Genomic DNA, 23019 nt, shown 5'->3' on the forward strand with positions numbered 1-23019 from the left:
AAATTTTACCAGATTTGGCTATGGTTCCTGCTGCCAGACCTTCAAAATTGTACAATTTGAAGTGGCAAATTGAAAATACACAAAAAGTGTATTTCACAAAAAAAAAACAACTCAAATATCACAAATACATTTTTACACTAATATGAGGTGCTGTTTCAGGCAATTTGAAAAAGGTCATAATTTGCAAAACTGCGATGGAATTTTTTTTTTTTTTTTTTTGCACTATTACAGGTTAAATGATGTACAAAAGAGTCACATTACATTCTAGAATATGTGGTGTAAGGAGAAGTTGGAAAGCTTTTTAAACCTTGTTAGAGATAATGTTACAGTAATATTGGATTTTTACATTTTTAAATGCTAATATTTAGCAAGTCTTGTGCAACCATTGCCAGTACTATTGTAATGTCATTTATCACTATTGTTTTGTCAAAATTCTGAAAATATCACTTACATTTCTCACATATCTGTAATGTGAACCTGCCTAGCAATACAGTCACCACAGCTCCCTGAGGAGAAGTTTTGAAATAAAAGGTGAAAGTCTGTATTTTCCCAAACGTTTTTACTTTAGTGGAGCAGCTTAACTAAAATTTCCATAACAATTGTGCATTTTGTGATAAAAGCATCAAATTTGGTACACATATTCTAAATTAGTTAATGTTTATTTTCAGATGTGGAGCCATCCTGGAGCTGACCTCTAATGAGCTACAGGGATCAATAAAGAATTACATAGGGGTCAAAATTTTAAAATGCTCCTATCATGTTGAAAACTATACATTATTTGTCTCATATTTGATGTATTGTATCGTATTTGATCATAACGATTCCAAAAAGGTGTAGTTTGGACTATCTATGACTGAATGTTCTGGAGTTATGAGGTAAAAACAGCAAAAATGGTGACAAACGTCAGTTTCAGTTTGTACAGAGGTCAAAACTTAAAGTTGCTCCAGTTTTGGTAAAAAAAAAAAGTGGTCTATTCATTATTTAGATGATGCGGGCACTGGGTGTGGCAACCACAAATTTGTTAAGGTCTACATTCAGGACTATTATGAATAAATACTCTCAACTATTTTGAATTATTAGATTTTTTTTATAATTAAACAAAACTGCATTAAACATTTTTGTGCCTGAATTACTTGCATTAACCAACCTTTAAAAAAAATTAAGGCATTCCCTTAAACTGAGCTGAACACTCAACAAAAATATAAACGCAACACTTTTGGTTTTGCTCCCATTTTGTATGAGATGAACTCAAAGATCTAAAACTTTTTCCACATACACAATATCACCATTTCCCTCAAATATTGTTGACAAACCAGTCTAAATCTGTGATAGTGAGCACTTCTCCTTTGCTGAGATAATCCATCCCACTTCACAGGTGTGCCATATCAAGATGCTGATTAGACACCATGATTAGTGCACAGGTGTGCCTTAGACTGCCCACAATAAAAGGCCACTCTGAAAGGTGCAGTTTTGTTTTATTGGGGGGGATACCAGTCAGTATCTGGTGTGACCACCATTTGCCTCATGCAGTGCAACACATCTCCTTCGCATAGAGTGGATCAGGTTGTCAATTGTGGCCTGTGGAATGTTGGTCCACTCCTCTTCAATGGCTGTGCGAAGTTGCTGGATATTGGCAGGAACTGGTACACGCTGTCGTATACGCCGGTCCAGAGCATCCCAAACATGCTCAGTGGGTGACATGTCCGGTGAGTATGCCGGCCATGCAAGAACTGGGACATTTTCAGCTTCCAAGAACTGTGTACAGATCCTTGCAACATGAGGCCATGCATTATCCTGCTGCAACATGAGGTGATGTTCTTGGATGTATGGCACAACAATGGGCCTCAGGATCTCGTCACGGTATCTCTGTGCATTCAAAATGCCATCAATAAAATGCACCTGTGTTCTTCGTCCATAACAGACACCTGCGCATATCATAACCCCACCGCCACCATGGGCCACTCGATCCACAACATTGACATCAGAAAACCGCTCACCCACACAACGCCACACACCCTGTCTGCCATCTGCCCTGAACAGTGTGAACCGGGATTCATCCGTGAAGAGAACACCTCTCCAACGTGCCAAACACCAGCGAATGTGAGCATTTGCCCACTCAAGTCGGTTATGACGACGAACTGGAGTCAGGTCAAGACCCCGATGAGGACGACAAGCATGCAGATGAGCTTCCCTGAGACGGTTTCTGACAGTTTGTGCAGAAATTCTTTGGTTATGCAAACCGGTTGTTTCAGCAGCTGTCCGAGTGGCTGGTCTCAGACGATCTTGGAGGTGAACATGCTGGATGTGGAAGTCCTGGGCTAGTGTGGTTACACGTGGTCTGCGGTTGTGAGGCTGGTTGGATGTACTGCCAAATTCTCTGAAACGCCTTTGGAGACGGCTTATGGTAGAGAAATGAACATTCAATACACGAGCAACAGCTCTGGTTGACATTCCTGCTGTCAGCATGCCAATTGCACGCTCCCTCAAATCTTGCAACATCTGTGGCATTGTGCTGTGTGATAAAACTGCACCTTTCAGAGTGGCTTTTTATTGTGGGCAGTCTAAGGCACACCTGTGCACTAATCATGGTGTCTAATCAGCATCTTGATATGGCACACCTGTGAAGTGGGATGGATTATCTCAGCAAAGGAGAAGTGCTCACTATCACAGATTTAGACTGGTTTGTGAACAATATTTGAGGGAAATGGTGATATTGTGTATGTGGAAAAAGTTTTAGATCTTTGAGTTCATCTCATACAAAATGGGAACAAAACCAAAAGTGTTGCGTTTATATTTTTGTTGAGTGTACAACACATCGGACAGAGCAATGGGACAGCTTAGTTTTTCTTGTAATCAATGAAAAACAGAGTTAATTAGTATGCAATTTAACTTTTGCGTCATACTGAAAAAAGAGAACAGTCAGTCCAACATAATAAACTGTCAATTGGTAACGCTCAAAGGAATTAGCTTCATCCAAATTAACTCAAGTAATATTTATGCCAACTTAATTTGGACAAACTCAAATCATTTAAGAGTTATGAATTGAAGCAATATCATATTTTGTTTTTCTGAAACTGTTTTAAACTGTGTGTAATATCAGTTAATTCTGTTTTACACAGAAATTTTCACGCGTTTTATCTTCACAAACCATCCATTTTTTCTGCTTTGATAATCTCAAACCAATGTTTATTGCCAAAGAGCCGTACCCAGATTCCCATTTGTCAGCTGGTGAATTTTAATTCATGTCACCTCCAGTACTGCATTAACACTTGAATCCATAAAATAAATAAGTAAATTCATCCAAAAGAGAGCTTACCGCGTAGCGCTCTCTCTTTCATCTGTCATTCAGATAAATACATGATACACATCCTTATTTGTTTTACTCGCTCATCTAATCAAGTTATTGTCACTGGACCGTTACACAGACAGGGCGGGCAGATGGTGCAAGCACAAGCCTAATATTGATGAGTTTTAATCTCACTCAGTGGCCTCCGGATGTTTTCTAAAATCATATTCCTGTCACATGCAGGGTGCACTATATGCAAACATATGCGCTACGACAGTGATGTCATGGTTTCTTCAGAGGATCACGACTGCATGGTGCATGTCATAGTTGGGTTGCACGATTTGATGAAAAGAGGTATATTGCAGTTATTGTTGGAAATGCTGCAGTTACAATACAGTAATTGTGTTTTCTTCTGATTTCCCTCATTATCAAAGCTTAATGAGCAAAAGCACTGTGAAGTATAACATATTTATTAAGACAAATCGGTGGGATTTCTGTGTGATGTAGCAAGTATCTGTGTTTTTATGTAGGATTTTGGTATAGAGAGGTAAATATGAGCCAATGAATGGGAGATAGTCTGTTAATGAGCAAAGGTAAAATTGTAGCATTTTAGGACTGCGTTCATTACATAGAAGTCAAAAACTAGCTGGAAGCTGCATGTGTACTAGCTTAGGTCAAAACATAACAACAGCCACGAGTAACTAGGGTTGGGTATCGAGAACTGGTTCTTTTTGAAAATCGTTAAGAAATTATTTGATCCACCGACATCAATAGTCTTTTGCTTAACGATTCCCTTATCGGCCCTTCAGAGCGGCCGTTGTTTTTGAGGGTGTTTGTTGGGAAAATGATCATTTCTCTACGTTGATTACAGACCCACTGCAGAGTCTAATCAACCGCTTCTGTAATCAACCACTTTGAAGCTTAAACCAACGAAGCAGTGCTCCGACCCGCTGTTTCATTGGTTCTCTACTTCGCCGTTTTACCGAAGCAGCAACTCCGCTTCTTAACTCCTCTCAAACCCATTTAAAGATGTCAATCATGAGTCACTTTTGTGCTGATTAAAGTCACTAACTGGGACTCTAGTCTTGTTGCGAGAAAGAAACAAGAATCGTCCTCCGTTCTGTTCGCACAGCTTCATACGCTGCGCCGCTGTCTGCTGAGTCAAGTTAGAGTCCAGTCGGAATTACTAACTTCTAAACGAATTGCCATTTTAAATCAAATTACACCTCTTTCCAAATGTTATAATACAAACGATAACCTACAATCAACCAAAACCGTTTTTTTTTTCCCCAAAATGAAACATCCCTCGTTCTTTATGAATTACATCCTGACTTGCAGCGCAGCCAGCAGAGCTCAGCTTAGAGGTATGGAGTTAAATTTGTGCCATTAATGTCTGAAAGGAAATGCTTTTAACAAAAACTGATTTTGTTTATTTCTATTTATGTCCAGAGATCAAGAATCCAGTGACCAATTTCATATTTATTTACTTTAAGACTCAATAAAATGTTGCTGACATAGCAAACCTGTAAAGCCTATGTCTTTACACGGTAGGGTATACTGCAGCCACCGCACCTGGCAGGAGTTACCTCCTGCTCCTTCTGTAGGATGGCTAGCAACGAAGTCGCTCCCCTCAGACGTCTTCAACTGAGGGCAGAGCTGCACGACAAGAACCCGTAGACTTCATAGGGTTTTCAAATGGGCACCCCACCTCACTGATGTCTCGTCAACAAGCCCACGACACCTCAGTGGGGCTTGACAGCAGAACCAGCGTCCTGGAACTGCTCCCTCTGCCATTCAGGGACCTGCCGCACAACTCTGACCCCCCCCCCCCCCACTTCCCTGCCAGCCTGGCCTAGCCACCGGTCGCTCCTCCTTAGCCACAGCCACCTGGATGACTGCTCTGCCTGCTTGGAGATGCTATTAACCAGGTTCTTGCGGGTTGTTCCTCTAATTCCAAGCATCCCTAGTGTTCTCCAAAGGGACTGCCCTGGGAACCCCCTGCAACCCACCTCCACTGGTAAGTTCCAGACTCTCCACCCCTTCTGATGGCTCTCTGCAAGGAGTGGCTGGTACTTTCCCAGCTTGCGCTCATGCGCCTCCTCAATCCTCTCCTCCCAGGGTACCGTTAGCTCGATCAAGGGCACTTGTTTTGTTGTGTGAGACCAGAGCACGATATCCGGTCAGAGGCTGGTGACTGCGATTTCTTCTGGAAACTTGAGCTGCCTACCAAGGTCAACTCTCATCTCCCAGTCCTCTGCTGTGCCAAGGATGCCTTCACACCTGTCCTCCTTGCCTGCTTTTTCCCCTGGCCTGAGAAAGCTAATGAAGCGAGGGCCTTTGGTCTGGGCCTTAGTTCTTTTCCGCTTCCTCTCTTTCTCGAGTCCATCAGCCATTTGCGTCAGCACTTTATCATGGCGCCACCTGAACCTCCCCTCGATCAGGCTTGCTTGGCAAGATGACAGAATGTGTTCCAGGCTTGCTGATCTCCTGCACTGCGCGCAGAAGGGGTCCTCCGTCAGCTTCCACCTTTGCAGATTCGTTGGTGTTGGCAGCACATCATACACGGAGCTCAGCAGGAACTTTAGCCAATGCCCCTCCATGCTCCAGATGTCCTTCCAACTGAGGGATCTTCCCCTGACACCGTCCCACCGGGTCCAGCTGCCTTGCTGCCTCATGGCCACTGCCCTAGCTTGCTTGTTCTCCTCCTCTGCAGCCCTGATCAATTCCTGCACCATTCCACGACGGTCTTTCGCCTTCGCCTCCTTCCAGCTAGCTTGGGTGATGACTCCCAAGCCCAACCTCCCCTGGATCACAGTCCCCACAATGTCTGCATATTGCAGTCGCTCCTCTGCTTCCCTCAGCACACAGCTGGCATCCCATTTCCGGCCTGTCTTCAGTGATGTTTGCCTGACGCACCACCTTATCGTCACTATCCCGTAACATCATGGCCAACCAGACCTTGGCTGTCTTGAATTCCTCCACGACAGATGTGATCGGTAGTTGTAATTTACTCCCTGAGCTGTAGAGCCCTAAGGAGCAAAAGCTTTTGGGGACTGACAGCCATCTCCTGAGGAAGCTGTTAATCTTCCGCTCCAGAGCCTCCACTGTTGTCAAAGGAATCTCGTACACCAGCAGTGGCCACAGGAGCCTCGGTAGGCCTACTTTTAGTACACAGAAAATTCACAAGAGGTATTGATAAGGGAATCGGATCGATAAGCGGAATCGATAATGGCATCGATATCCCAATACTCATCCCTACAAGTAACACCCATGAGTAAAAATATACATATGTTCATATGTACGAGGTCTATTAGAAAAGTATCCGACCTTATTATTTTTTTCAAAAACCATATGGATTTGAATCACGTGTGATTGCGTCAGACAAGCTTGAACCCTCGTGCGCATGCGTGAGTTTTTCCACGCCTGTTGCTTGCGTCATTTGCCTGTGAGCAGCCTTTGAGTGAGCAGTGGTCCACCCCCTCGGCGGATTTTCATTGTCAGGAAATGGCGGAATGATTTGGGCTTTTTTTCCATCAGAATTTTTTCAGAAACTGTTAGAGATTGGCACCTGGAAACCATTCGAAAAATTTATCTGGCTTTCAGTGAAAATTTTACGGGCTTCACAGAGAATAAGGACTGTTACTAAAGCTTTAAGGACGGCTTTAAGGACGCTCGGCGCGCCACACTCCGTGCCGCCATCGAGAGCCACAAACCACCGGATCATTTCTAAACGGATGGCTCTGTGGAGCCGGACCGTCATGTGCACTTTCTCTGGTTATCTCAAGAGCTGGACATCAACCATTTTCCGGCAGATTTCACTTTTAACAAGAGATTTTGTCATGGAAAGCCGAGCGGAGGCTTCGCGCGTCACGACCGATTTGCTGATGGAGCGAGACAAAGGAACACCTCCGTTTTGGTCTCACAGGACGGCTTTGAGATGGCGTTCAGACAGTTGTCGGTGGTTTTTCCATCGAGTGATTATCCGAGAAATTGTGGATGTGCCTGGACATGCCAGAACATGTCCCGTGAGGCTTCATCATGGCGAATTCCTCCGCACGTCTGTCTCAATGTGCCGAAAAAGTGCTGATGTCCACGTCTTTTCACAATTCCTGTGCTAGTCAGACGACGTCCCGGATAAAACACAGCGTCCAGTTTGGAAATGAACGGCACATTCTACTGTTACAGGAGTTTTTGTCATGGAAAGAGGAGCGGAGGCTTCGCGCATTGCGGCGGTGCCGCATGGCGCACAGCAACGCCGCGATGAAGCCTCACGGAAAAACCACCGACAGCTGTCTGAACGCCATCTCAAAGCCGTCCTGTGAGACTAAAACGGAGGTGTTCCTTTGTCTCGCTCCATCAGCAAATCGGTCATGATGCGCGAAGCCTCTGCTTGGCTTTCCATGACAAAATCTCTTGTTAAAAGTGAAATCTGCCGGAAAATGGTTGATGTCCAGCTCTTGAGATAACCACAGAAAGTGCACACGACGGTCCGGCTCCACAGAGCCATCTGTTTAGAAATGATCCGGTGGTTTGTGGCTCTCGATGGCGGCACAGAGTGCGGCGCGCCAAGTGTCCTTAAAGCCATCCTTAAAGCTGTAGTAACAGTCATTCTCTGTGAAGCCTGTAAAATTTTCACTGAAAGCCAGATAAAGTTTTGGTCCTGTTGGATCTAACAGCGGCCTTCGATACAGTGGACCATCAGATCCTCTTGTCTCGCCTGGAAAACTGGGTGGGCATTAAGGGTGTTGTTTTAGGTTGGTTTAGATCCTACCTTTCAGAGAGAAGTTTTTGTGTCCGTATTGGAGCTGTTGAATCTTGTGCAGCGCCCCTTGCATGTGGGGTGCCTCAAGGCTCCATACTTGGTCCGCTTCTTTTTTCTTTGTATTTACTCCCAATGGGATAAATTTTTAGGAGACATGATATCTCTTTTCATTTTTATGCTGATGACTGTCAAATTTATCTGCCACTGAAGCAGCAAAATGCATACTCTGCGAACCATCTCTTAGAGTGCATTGGTGAGATTAAGGCATGGTTGTCCATACATTTTCTACACCTGAATGATAAAAAGACTGAGGTGTTGCTGTTTGGACCTAGTGACACTTCCAAAATCAATGTGGATCTGGGTCCCATGAGTCAGTATCTGACAGACAGCAATACACCTGGGTGTAAAGTTGGACAGTGATCTTAAATTTGATGCTCAGATTAGGTCAGTGGTCAAGTCTAGTTTCTGTCAACTTAGACAACTGGCCAAGGTGAAACGATTTCTTTCATGACATCATTTTTAGATTTTAATCCATGCTTTTATCACTAATCGCCTGGACTATTGCAATACACTTTATATTGGGCTGAATCAGACTCTGCTTACTCGCCTACAGATGGTGCAGAATGCTGCTGCTCGACTTTTGGCTGGTGTTAGAAGGTGCGAGCACATTACACCGGTTTTGGCCTCACTTCATTGGCTCCCAGTTTGTTTTAGAATTGATTTTAAAATTCTTTTATTTGTTTTTAAATGTCTTCATGGCCTTGCCCCGCTATATCTGTCTGACCTGCTCCATTTATATGCCCCTTCACGCTCACTCAGGTCAGCTGATTTGTCACTGTTGGTTATCCCAAGGTCAAAGAGGAAGCGTAGAGGTGACCAAGCATTTTCAATCGTTGCCCTGAGACTGTGGAATGATCTTCCTTTGCACATTAGGCAGGCTGATTCTCTCTCTGCTTTTAAATCGTCTCTTAAAGCACATTTTTTCTCTTTGGCTTTTAACACAGCTTGACACAGTTTTTTTGTGTGTGTGTGTTTGCTTTTAACTGTAACTTTTTATTTATTAAATTATTTTAACTTGCCTGTTTTTGTTGTGTACAGCGCTTTGGTTGTTGGTGCATTTTAAAGTACTTTATAAATAAATTGAGATTGAGGTAAAGATAGAGAAAACCAATGTCTTTAACTTGAATTGAATTCCACAGAATCAGACTGATCTTAATGGCCAAACTGTGCACAAAAAGGGTGTATAAGAGAAGAAGACCAGAGGACCCTCAGTTCAATTCACCCTCAGACAAGAAAATTACTAAAGTCCCTTAATGTCCTTTAACCTTATCTCCATGTGTCTGTCTCAGAAATTATTCTGTGCTTTAAATGTCTGCAACAGATGGAAACGTGCTGCAGAAATGAAGTTCATTCACTTCTGGGATCAGGTGTGCACTGTCTGCGGCAAAGACTAATTTAAAATGATTTCAGGGTAATGGACAAGGACTGAGTCTAGGTCACCATGTTTTCTTGTCAGTCAGAACAATTTTTTTGTAAATGACACACAGACACCCGAATAACCAAGACTTATCAGAGGAAAAACTGCTCATAAACTACATTTTGTAACATTTACACAGTTTTTAAAAAAAATCTATATTGATAGATTGATTATAGGTAAGGACTATACAATTTGCTCCGGTATGCTGGCTCTATTATAAAAATTCTTAAGAATTCTGTTTGGGATGATGAAAATAAATCCCATGATCCACCAAAACAAAAATAAAATAAAATTTAAAAATGTTAAATTACTCTGTTTGGCCTCTGTGTGGAGAGGAGAGGTCGCGCAACAGCATGTGCGTGCTCAGTGACGTACTCGTCAATATTTACGTGTTCGACCTGCCAAACAAAAGGGATCTTTTGACGGTGGAAACGCAAACCAAGCCAGACTTAACTGTTCCAACCCGTACCATACTGTGCAGTACCGACCCGGACCGCTCGGTGGAAACAGGGCTGTCAGCATGTACGCTGGCTGAATCATCAATGTGTGACAGCTGCATTAAAGTATTCAACGTATCCAGCATATTCGGCGCATTTTTCATACGTCAGCATATGCTGGCTAAATTGTCAAGGTGTGACAGGACCCTAAAAGGCAATATTTTACTCAGTGTGCCACTTTGTAGTGTAGCTTCTGCTGCTACATAGATTAGCTCCTTACCTCAGTTATGTGCATGTTCCATGTCTTCTTTTCTGTTTTTTTTGTGGGAGTGTTACAGCGCCACATACGAGCCTGGCGTATATACTACAGCATTTTCCCTCGAACATTTTTTGTAATCGAATTACTCGAGTAATCATTTCAGTCATAATCTGCAGCAGTGGTGGCCACAGTTCCACTAACCGCTAATTATTGAAGCCAATGTTTTCGTTATCGGATTAGGAAGGAATAATGGCTTGTTTTGTGTGTGTGTGTAGAGTTGAATTTAGCGCCTCTCAACTGCGTCACTGCTGCAAAATATGTAGTAAACAGGAGCTTCCAGCAGAGGGCAAGGCGCACAAAGGCAGAAGTGCTGACTCATCCACCCTTTTCATGTTTCAAATCCCGCAAAACCTTGGGCACTGCGAGATCTCAGTAACATTGAGAACTGCATTGAGACGCTCTTATCGGGCTGCACTTTAACCGCTGCACACGGACAACACCATTAACATTGCAACATAAAACTATTTCTATATTGTGCTTAAAACTCTCAGGAATATATTCTCTGGGTTTTAGACATTGTTATTGCCTTTGTTTTATGTAAACATGCGAGAATCACAGGTTGTCTCTCTGTTATTTTCAATGGGAGTTGCTGTGAGCTACGCTCGCTTCCTGATCATGTCGTTCTGGGGGAAAGTGAAGTTTGCTCTTTAACGTCTTGATTATTGTTCTTTACAACACTGTTTGTCCTCTTTGTTCCAGCCTAATATATATAATATGTCTGAAATTTGGTTTGCGTTTATTAAATTCCACGCAGATTAAACGTAACAGATATGGATTATTCATTATTGTTTTAGCAAGTTTTCAGGGTATCATGCATGCTGTCTCTTTTTAACGTGACGAAAAGCATAAAAAAAATTACATTTTTTGTAGTCTAATATTCATTTACAATTATCATGTGGATTCTCTGTTTTGACTGCAGTGACTCTCTAGCGCGCAAGGGATTATGGGATACGTGAAAACCCTGGATTGTTTGGGTCTACGGTCGCCTTTGATGCTACTTGTTAGTAGTTTACTGAAAGTTATCGGTTAGCTGTAAGCTTCCAATAAATTTTTGGATGCTTTATCGGTTTAGTTTTATAAAAGATTAACTTTTCAGTTAGTCGATTAGCTGTTATCGAAGCTAACTTTTTGGTTAGCTGTGCCCACCACTGATCTGCAGCAAGGAATTTTCACACCATCTTGGTTTTTCAAGCCTGAAATAGTACTTCAACCCCAGCAGTAAGACATCAGCTAACAAGGCGAACGCATAAGCTGATGCTGCTAGCCTCCACTCTCTCAAACGTAATATTATCTTTTCTCTCAATCAGACGTTTGGAAACTCAACCTTCATTCCACCAGGTGTGGCTTCATGATATCAGGCACGTGACGTGGTTTCCATCCACTTCAGATCCCACAGCTGCTTTCCAGGAATGTAGCAATTTGTTTACTTATGATTTGGACATTTTTCTGTGGATTTTATGCTTCTTGACTTGACTCACCTATGTAGAAGTTGGTAGCAGTCCGCATCTGTCTGTGTTTGGAGATTACATAGATGACCAGCGAGTTCCCCACCAGCCCGACCAGCATGATGAGGGAAAAGAAGAGAGGCACCAGCCAGGCGTCTGTGAGGAAAGGGTGCTGATCCCCATCTCCATCATCCCCAAGTCGTCCCACGGACAGATTTGAGTCAGACCCGTTGACCCAGACGTGCTCTGTGGCGTTCCAGAGATCCTGATCAGAGGGGTACATGGTGACGGGACAGAGAGATAAATGTGAGGGAGGTGAGAAGAAGCAGGACGCGGGCTGAGAGAGGAATCGGACTGAGTTCGAGGCTCACAGCGCAGAAAGTGATGAGTGTTTAAGTGAGGAAAGAAACAGGAGAGTGGAGGCAAATAGAAAATTAAAGAGGCTCCAAATAGAGAGAGGAGAGGCGGGGTGAAGAGGGCAGGCAATCTGGGAGAAACAACCCTCAGGTTGTGTAGTGGCATTTATTAGACTGTAATCTGAAGCTTGAACTGGAATACGATGAAGAGAGGGAAGAAAATGTGAAGAAAATGCCGAACTGAAGAAAGGATCAGAAAGAGGCTTTCCTCATCAGTTTGGATGAAAATGCATTTGTTGCCCCTGTTGCATTTCCAGCCTGCTCATTGCAAAAACAAAAAAGCTCAGATATTGCTTTTGTTTGCTGCCTGCTACCGCAGCAATCCATTTACCGCGTCCTCTGGCTGAGTTTGATTTCTTTTTGCTGCACAGAGGTTCAGACTGCTTTTCACTCTGTGTCCATCTGCAGCTTCACTTTGGGTCCATGTTTGATCTGTAACCTTGAAACAAGCATTCCTGACAAAACGCTCCCAGTTTCACGCTCCGGCATCATCCGCTCTTCATTCTTTCCTCCCCACGGGCAGAATTCAGCTGCACCAACCTTGGATCTTGGAGGCTTTATGTTAACAGCAGGACACGCGAGTGCAGCAAGGAGAGCTGGTTCACATACAGACAGTCTGAGTGCACGTGGGCTACTGCATGAGTCTGGGATAAATAGCTGATGTCAGAGTCTCCTAGCAACGTTATCCTCAACCCCCCATTTGTGTGTGTGTGTGTGTGTGTGTGTTAAATGCAACTATTTTCCAAAACACACTGTCACATTTTTGCCTCCTTGGTCTATTTTAGCAGCCTTCTTCCCCTTCTGTTCTACAGGGAATTACAATTTAATTTAATTGATATAATCACCATCACCTCACACTGTTAAACACTGAAGTTTTTCCCTTCGATAAATAAATTGTAAAGGGACACACGCACACACACACACACACACACACACACACACACACACACACACACATGCACCTATTTCAGGCTGGAGGCTTGTTGTGAATCAGAGGGTCCTGGTGGACTCTGGGAAAACATGTGCAGTAAAACTTTACTTTTAAAGGAGAGTTTCACAAGCCCAAATCAGAAAAGTTGGGACAGTATGGAAAAATGAATTAAAAACAATGTTGTGATCATTACATTTATTTTGACTTGTGTTTCATTGCAGATAGCATGAACCCGTCATGTTTTGTTTGGCCAGCTTCATTTCATGTCCTGCATTTAAGGCTTGCAAGACATTACAAAAAATGTTGACACGCTAAAGCATTTACCACTTTGTAATGTTGCCATTCCTTCTCACAACACTAAGACATCTTGGTATTGAGGATACCAAACAGTAAAGAATACAAGGTGCTATTTGTCCCATTCTTTCTCCACACATCTTAAGTTGTGCAACAGTACAAGATTGGCATTTGTTGTTTCAATATTCCCCACACATACTCTAGTGGGCACAGGTCAGAACTGCCAGAAGGCTATTCCAATAGCCCTACCCCGTTCTTCCACAGCTCTGCCTTTGTAATGTGTGCAGAATGTGGTTTTGCATTGTCTTGTTGAAAAATACATGGATTGCCCTGAAAAGACATTGTCTTGAATGCAGAATATGTTGCTCTAAAATCTCAGTGTAGTTTTCTGCATTAATGTTGCCATCACAGAAAGGTAAAGTACACTTGGCATTGACACATCCCCTAACTGTTACAGTTGCCGGCTTTTGGACTTGTTGCTGATAACAGTCTGGATGGTTCTTTTTGTCTTTTGTCCAGAGCACACAGCATCCATTTCTTAAAAAAAAACAAAAAAAAACAAATCTGGAATACTGATCTGTCTGACCACAATTTAATTTAACCTTTATTTAACCAGGTTAGTCCCATTGAGATTGACATCTCTTTTACAAGGGAGACTTGGACAAATATAAACTTTCCATTTCACTTAAGCTGCATGTCTGTAGATGTGAGAAGAAGCCACAATACGTTTCATCGACACTGCTTCTGGACAAGCTTACCACAAGGCTTCTTATTGCACAATAAGTTTTTAAGTGCCATTTGTGACTGTAACTGCATACTGTAGTGCTTGACAAAGGTTTCCCAAAGTGATCCCTTGCCCATGTGGTTATATCAGTTATTGATGAATCACAGCTCATGATACAGTGCTGTCTGAGGGATCAGAGATCATGGGTGTCTTAGCTTAACACTCAAATTCCTGCAGATTCCTTGAATCATTTAATGATATTGTGCACTGTAGAGGGAGAAGTATGCAAATTCCTTCCATTTTTTTCTTTGAGGAGTATTGTTGTTAAAAATGTCAATAATTTTCTCACACATTTGTTGACAAACTGGAGATCCTCTGCCCATCTTTGTTCCTCAAACACTCAGCCTTTTGTGTACACTGCTTTTGAACCAAATTCTGATTAAAATCACCTGTGATATCACCTGTTTAGTTTCTTTATTTTATCCAATTACTAGCCCTACATTGCCCCATACCAACTTATTTTTAATGTGTTGCAGGCCTGAAATTCAGAAATAGATGTATATAAACAAATTAAATGAAATTGACCACACAAAACATGAAATATCTTGGGCTGTGCGTGCAGTGAGGTTTTTATTTATGTATTTATTTATTTATTGCATTTTCAATACTGTCCTAACTTGTTTGAGTTTGGGTTATCCTGTATTAAACAACCTTTACTCATATTGTCTGTGGAGATTCTCAGTCATCCAGGTCATGGTATTTAAGTAGGTCGAGACAGGTCACCTGGACTTGTTTAGTCTTTAATGCAACTCACAGAGTGATGATTGAGGAAATGTATGAGGATATAAAACTCTAATATCCATTCCTGTCCATTTTTTCCTGTATAAATCCTTTTCAAATTAGTTGAATGCATTCTTTGTCAACTGATGTCCAGTGAGTCTGTTGGAAAGTTTTGTACATGCTCAAAACTTTGAGCAGACATCAGACAGAGAGCTTCCCTGGTAGTTGCATATTTATCATTTTGCTCTGTATTTGTTTGTAGCTTACTCTGGTACTTTTTAGTTTTATCCTGGAAACACTGCACACCTGCATTCAGTGTTGTCCACTCATTCCATCAGAAAGCTAAATCCACCAGAGACCGACGGATTACGCGATTTTGCCACCAGACAAAATATTTAAATATGTAACTAATCCATTTGTTGTGTCTGTCACAGTGTGACACAGCCTACAGGTGGGAGAGAGGTGGCATCTCAATTTTTTTTTTAATTCTCTTTAGTTTCTCAGAACTTGCAGCAACATATTGAATTAAAATGTCATTCCTTTTGTTCTTCTTTTCTTCATCACCTCCATTGTTGGTATTCTTATTCATATTTTCTACGCTTTGGATGCCTCGGCAAGTACCCCATTTTTGTCATTTACAGCATGGCTATTTCCAGTATACATCCCACTTAATCTTATTCACTTTTCCTCAACTAATTTCACACAATAACTATTTCTCGCAAATGAAGCCGTAATTAAATATGAGCCGAGCACTCAGAGGTTAAGCCAAATGCACCACTGACTTGAAAATGTGTCGTCCCAGATGAGGGACCAAAATCAGCATCAATCTCATCGATCTCCAGGTAATTGGGTTCTACACCACCAGGTGGGAACCAGTGTGAGTTTTGATGGACACAGTCTGGATCTCCTCAGTCTTCTAGGCAGGACTCATCAGTAGGAAGGCAACATTGACTGACAGTTATTTCAAGTCTCATAATATCAGGTGCTTAAAATGCAGCCTTCTCTGAACAGCTGAGAACGGCTTTCCTTCCTCCTTGCCTTCTTCAGTACAAGTAAATGGACTACATTTATATACAGCTTTTCCATCTGCATCAGATGCTCAAAGTGCTTTACAATTATGCCTCACATTCACTCATTCTCACAAACACACTCACACACCGATGTCAGTAGTTTGCAGAGAGCTCATATTTAATCGTGGAATTAAACATGGTGTTCAGTTTACAGATCAAGTTCTTTTGGCTTTGTTCTCTTCAAGAATTAGTTCCTGCGTCTCTCTGTTTGCGATTGGGAGTTATATTTTCTCTTCTGGCTAATGAGGTAATTTACAACTAACTCTTGGAGGATGCGTTTGAGGTCACAGTCAGTTCTTTTTGACACCTTCCATTTGTTGTTCTTCAGGACTTCTGGATCTGATCAGTTTATTTAGTTCAACTGTCTTTCTCTTATACTTTTAAAATTTAGAACAGCCAACTCAGAATGTTTTCTTTCTGCCACCGGAAAGAAATAAATGTGGCATCTTTGCTTGGTTTATTGTTTTTCACTTTGCTACTGTATAGTATTTGCAGCAATTCGGTGCAGTTCTTTTATTCCAGGATAGCTCAACTCTTGATTCTTGTACAACCCCAATTCAAATGAAGTTGGGACATTATTTGAAATGTAAATAAAAACAGAATACAATGATTTGCAAATCCTCTTCAACCTATATTCAACTGAATACACCACAAAGACGAGATATTTAATGTGATCCCTAAATTCCTTGCAATTGAACATTAAGAAGCATTGTTCTTAAACTATTGGACTATTTTTTCACACACTTGTTCACAAAGTGGTGATTCTTGCCCCATCTTTGCTTGTGAATGGCTGAGACTTTTGGGGATGCTCCTTTTATACCCAATCATGACACTCACAATTAGTGTCCTCAGTTCCCAAATGCTTATTGAGTGTTGTTAGAAGGAAAGGTAATGTAACACAGTGGTAAACATAACACTGTTCCAGCTTTTTTGCAATGTGTTGCAGGCATCCATTTCAAAATGAACAAATGTTTGCACAAAAATAATAAAGTTCAGTAACATAATAATCAGTAACATAATAATCAGTAACATTAAATATCTTGTCTGTGGTGTATTCAACTGAATATAGGTTGAAAAGGATTTGCAAATCATTGTATTCTATTTTATTTACATTTTACACAACGTCCCAACTTCATTGGAATTGGGATTGTATGTGGATTTTCCTGATGGGCTTTTTTTCACGGCTCTCATTTTCAACATTTGCTCACCACTATAGCTGGAATGAGCCGAGGCAGATGCATGAGATGGTGTCATGACACAGCCAGCGCAGTTGAGTGTAGGTGGCCCCTACGCTGTGATTCGGATCCCCTACGCTGTGATTCAACCAGCGTAGGGGGCCGTTTCTGTTTTGTTTTTGTTTTGTTTTAAAGGACATATCGCACCTTATTTAACGTCCTAGTTAGCAACACAAAGTATTTATGACTGCAAGTCTATCTGCGCACATGTGGTAATAAGTGGTCGCTGATACATTTTCAATTCAATTTATTTCATTTGTATAGCGCCAAATCACAACAAAGTTTCCTCAAGGCTCTTCACACAGGTAAAGCTGGGCTTACACTGTGTGAGTTTTGGTCCTTTTTCAGCTGATTTTTCACTTGTGCAAGAATTTTTTGGATCGCGCCGAGTTTCAGCTTAATCATGCGTCCTGCATCGTGTAGTATACATGGAGTAACGAGCTGCGTTTAACCACTCACGACCACCTCCTGATCGGCAATCGTATGGTCGGATGAAAATCAAACCTGTTTGATATTCTGGTTGGCCGTCGTGAGGGTATTACGCTGCTGAAGCAGCGCTACAAGTGTCTACACGCTGATTACGTCTCGCACTGTGCATGTGCAAACACCGGAGAGAGCAAACAGTGATCATCTCTTTGGGAAAGTGGCTTCTGTTTCATAATCCCCCCTATTCGTCAACTCATGTAAAGTCTTGTGTTTTGTTTTTTTAAACTTTGTCTCCCATCGAGTTTTTGTAAAAATACGAAATGTAAATAAAGTTTGAAAAAAAAGAAAAAAAAAAGCTTCTGCTGATGTTTTGCTTCTGGAAACACGAGTCCGACGTGTGGTTTTTGAACGTACAATGTGAGTAGTCAGATCGCATCAGAGCATCGGGTGGTATAGTGTGAGAACGTAAATCGTGCGCTCTGAACTTTTACACCCTGCGGTTTTGTCATACATTTTGAGTTGGAGCCTAGTACAACGATTGGAAATATCGTACAATGTCTGCCCAGTTTAAGGTCTAACCTTACTAACCCCCAGAGCAGCAGTGGTAAGTAAAAACTTCCTCTGAGGAAGAAACCTCAAGCAGACCAGACTCAAAAGGGTGACCCTCTGCTTGGGCCATGCTACAGACACAAATTACAAAACAATTCACAAAACGAATATACAGGAAATGTTGCCGTGCACAGGACAGGAAGGTCTTCAGCACAAATACCACACCCATCTCTGGATGGAGCCGCACCTTAAACAGAGAGAAAAAAACAGAATCGGGCATCAGAAAGACAAAAACTACAGTATAATTTGACAGCATTAAACAAGAAAAACAGAAGAAATACTAAGGTGATTGCCGGCCACTAGCCCTAGGCTTCACTAAAAGACCCAGAATTTAGATAAAGTTGAGGCTGTGGCCCACTCTGTTTCCTAATAAAATTAATTTAAAAGAGTAAAAAAGCATACTAACATACTATGCCAGTATGCTAGCCATATGAAAGGGAAAATAAGTGTGTCTTAAGTCTGGACTTGAAAGTCTCCACAGAATCTGACTGTTTTAAAGCTCTGTGACCTGCAGATTTCTTATTCACCCTAGAGACACAATGTAGTCCTGCACCCTGAGAATGCAAAGCCCGGGGCGGTACGTAGGGTTTAATAATGTCAGCTAAGTAGGGAGGTGCCAGTTTGTGAACAATTTTATAGGTTAGTAGCAGAATCTTAAAATCTGATCTCACAGGGACAGGAAGCCAGTGAAGAGGTGCCAAAATGGGTGTAGTGTGGTCGAACTTTCTGCTTCATGTCAAAAGTCTGGCTGCAACATTGTGAACCAATTGGAGAGCCCTAATGCCGGACTGCAGTAAACCAGAAAATAGAATATTGCAGTAGTCCAATGTAGAAGAAACAAACACATGAATCAGGGTCTCAGTATCAGCAATAGACAGGATGGGACGAATCTTCGCTATATTTCGCAGGTGGAAGAAAGCAGTCCTCGTAATATCTCTAATGTGGAGGTCAAAGGACAACATAGGATCAAAAATTCCCCCAAGGTTTCACACTTTATCAGTGTGATGTATGACATGATGTGTGACACAAGAGCCTAGGCAAAGCGATAGCTGGTCAAATTGATGCCGATGTCTCACTGGACCAAGAACCATCATTTCAGTCTTATCAGTTTAAAAGTAGGACTTTAAGTGTTTCTCCCAGATTGCCTGCCCTTTTCACCCCGCCTCTCCTCTCTCTATTTGGAGCCTTTCTTTTGGCTTTAAAGTAAGGCTTTAACAAAAATAAAAATCTTGGGCTTCACTTCACAAAATGTGGCCTTCAGAATGCAGAAAATAGTGTTTCAGAGGGTTATAAATTTAAAAATTTTACAGGGGGAGGGGGGTGCCTCCAGACCCTCCTACAATACTATGCCAGGGGACCCTCTGATATATGCACAATCAAATTTGCAACATAAAATTGACTCTGCACTGACTGAGTACATATACAATGCAGTGTTAAATCAGCTGTCACAGTATAAAGTAACTACGAGAGCTGATCAACTTGATTTATCAGTATTTGGAGTGGGACCATACAGTCAGGTCCATATGTATTTGGATAGTGATGGTTTTTAGAATTTTAACTCTGTACCTTACCACAATAGAGTTAAAATGAAACATACAAGATGTACTCAGAGTATAGACTTTAAGCATTAATTGGGGAGGCAGGGGGGTGAGAGAGAGACATTTCTTAAGAGGTCAAAAGTAATTGGACAATTTAAATAGAAAGAGCGATGATAGATGAACATTTTGAAGTCACTGTGTATTTTTTTGGGCTTCATTTACATCAGCCTTTAAGAAAAGAAATTGTCCGGCACGTTTCACACAAGAACGCAGAACAAACCTATACTCAAGTGTCATGTGTGGTTCCTGGCAAATGCAGTTGAAATTTCAGGTGGTATTTTTAAGAAAAATGTTTCACTTGTTAAGATGTCCTTGAACCCGACTGCACCACCGTCTCTCCTCCACGCAACATCAACTCACTGCAGAGTCAGTTTTATTCTGCAAGCTGTACTGTGGAGCTGTCAGACTGACTGTTCCCTGCACCAGTTTGCTCTTGCTTGCCTTCTGCACCAGCTGAAAACACAGTGTGAATAAATTGAGAATCAAACAAATGAAAGCTTGAAAAAAAGAGACTGATCTGACTGGTCATCTTACATTTAAAAAACTGAGGGCCTGGTTTACTCAGATCCTATATGAGTGCTAAATTGCCTAGGCTTTCTGAACTTTTGCATATTGGGGTGGAGACAGTTTATCACGTGATTTACTAAGAATAATTGTGCAAATGATAGCAGATGGTAAGCAGTGTGCAGTTGAGGATTTTGTGTACGTTAAAGCAAAATGAAATAAAATCAGCCACTTTCAGTTATGTTCATCAAAAGGCAAACTGACACATTTTAAGTGAAAATATTACTTATTAAGCATTCACTCAATCAAAAATGAATATTCCTTGAAAATGGTTTGTCACAGGAGGTGCACAGTGTTTAGTACCAGTGTCGCTTACCTTAAACTGTCAGCTTAAAGAGATAACTTTCAAATGCTCACTTCGACAACAGCACAAGCACTTTCACATAATTGGAGGGATGTGATACAGACAGCCTCGTCTCATGTTTTTTTTGTTCCTCCATCATGAAAAGCGTGTTACAAAATTAATTTGTTTCCCCGTCACGAAAAGTGCCCCATTTTCGTACCCCCAGCATGAACCCATAGATGAAGGTACTTTTCAGAATCCAGTCTCACAGGCTGCTGTGAGACTGGGTTGGATATTGAATGAGAATCATTTGTTTGTGATTCACACGGGACAGACATGCAAAGGATGTTTACTTTTATTTCTATTACATAGTATACAAATAATGAATGTTTATGAGTTCAACGGTAGGAATATTTCAAGAGGTGAAAGATGGAACGTACCATTCAACGAGGCCTCATGAAATGGTACATTCCATATTCCAGGGGAGGTGATGGTCTATCAATCAATCAATCAATCAACTTTTTTCTTATATAGCGCCAAATCACAACAAACAGTTGCCCCAAGGCGCTCCACATTGCAAGGCAAGGCCATACAATAATTATGAAAAACCCCAACGGTCAAAACGACCCCCTATGAGCAAGCACTTGGCCACAGTGGGAAGGAAAAACTCCCTTTTAACAGGAAGAAACCTCCAGCAGAACCAGGCTCAGGGAGGGGCAGACTTCTGCTGAGACTGGTTGGGGCTGAGGGAAAGAACCAGGAAAAAGAGATCGATCACTAATGATTAAATGCAGAGTGATGCATACGGAGCAAAAAGAGAAAGAAACAGTGCATCATGGGAACCCCCCACAGTCTACGTCTAAAGCAACATAACCAAGGGATGGTCCAGGGTCACCCGATCCAGCCCTAACTATAAGCCTTAGCGAAAAGGAAAGTTTTAAGCCTAATCTTAAAAGTAGAGAGGGTATCTGTCTCCCTGATCTGAATTGGGAGCTGGTTCCACAGGAGAGGAGCCTGAAAGCTGAAGGCTCTGCCTCCCATTCTACTCTTACAAACCCTAGGAACTACAAATAAGCCCGCAGTCTGAGAGCGAAGCGCTCTAATGGGGTAATATGGTACTACGAGGTCCCTAAGATAAGATGGGACCTGATTATTCAAAACCTTATAAGTAAGAAGAAGAATTTTAAATTCTATTCTAGCATTAACAGGAAGCCAATGAAGGGAGGCCAACACGGGTGAGATATGCTCTCTCCTGCTAGTCCCCGTCAGTACTCTAGCTGCAGCATTCTGAACCAACTGAAGGCTTTTTAGGGAACTTTTAGGACAACCTGATAATAATGAATTACAATAGTCCAGCCTAGAGGAAATAAATGCATGAATTAGTTTTTCAGCATCACTCTGAGACAAGACCTTTCTGATTTTAGAGATATTGCGTAAATGCAAAAAGGCAGTCCTACATATTTGTTTAATATGCGCTTTGAATGACATATCCTGATCAAAAATAACTCCAAGATTTCTCACAGTATTACTAGAGATCAGGGAAATGCCATCCAGAGTAACGATCTGGTTAGACACCATGCTTCTAAGATTTGTGGGGCCAAGTACAATAACTTCAGTTTTATCTGAGTTTAAAAGCAGGAAATTAGAGGTCATCCATGTCTTTATGTCTGTAAGACAATCCTGCAGTTTAGCTAATTGGTGTGTATCCTCTGGCTTCATGGATAGATAAAGCTTGGTATCATCTGCGTAACAATGAAAATTTAAGCAATACCGTCTAATAATACTGCCCAAGGGAAGCATGTATAAAGTGAATAAAATTGGTCCTAGCACAGAACCTTGTGGAACTCCATAATTAACTTTAGTCTGTGAAGAAGATTCCCCATTTACATGAACAAACTGTAATCTATTAGACAAATATGATTCAAACCACCGCAGCGCAATGCCTTTAATACCTATGACATGCTCTAATCTCTGTAATAAAATTTTATGGTCAACAGTATCAAAAGCAGCACTGAGGTCCAACAGAACAAGCACAGAGATAAGTCCACTGTCCGAAGCCATAAGAAGATCATTTGTAACCTTCACTAATGCTGTTTCTGTACTATGATGAATTCTAAAACCTGACTGAAACTCTTCAAATAGACCATTCCTCTGCAGGTGATCAGTTAGCTGTTTTACAACTACCCTCTCAAGAATCTTTGAGAGAAAAGGAAGGTTGGAGATTGGCCTATAATTAGCTAAGATAGCTGGGTCAAGTGATGGCTTTTTAAGTAATGGTTTAATTACTGCCACCTTAAAGGCCTGTGGTACATAACCAACTAACAAAGATAGATTGATCATATTTAAGATTGAAGCATTAAATA

General features: G+C 41.6%; 1 protein-coding gene across 1 annotated transcript in view; it reads right to left on the reverse strand.

Moving 5' to 3' along the window:
* Positions 1–12732, reverse strand: part of kiss1ra (KISS1 receptor a) — a 33455-nt gene extending 20723 nt beyond the window's left edge. Inside the window, exon 1 of the mRNA XM_034183505.1 lies at positions 11760–12732. Coding sequence (XP_034039396.1) covers positions 11760–12009 — 250 coding nt within the window. The 5' untranslated portion in view covers positions 12010–12732. The remainder of the gene's footprint in view (positions 1–11759) is intronic.
* Between the last annotated feature and the right edge of the window lie 10287 nt (positions 12733–23019).

This window comes from Thalassophryne amazonica, chromosome 12, assembly GCF_902500255.1.
Source record: "Thalassophryne amazonica chromosome 12, fThaAma1.1, whole genome shotgun sequence".
Lineage (NCBI taxonomy): Eukaryota > Metazoa > Chordata > Actinopteri > Batrachoidiformes > Batrachoididae > Thalassophryne > Thalassophryne amazonica.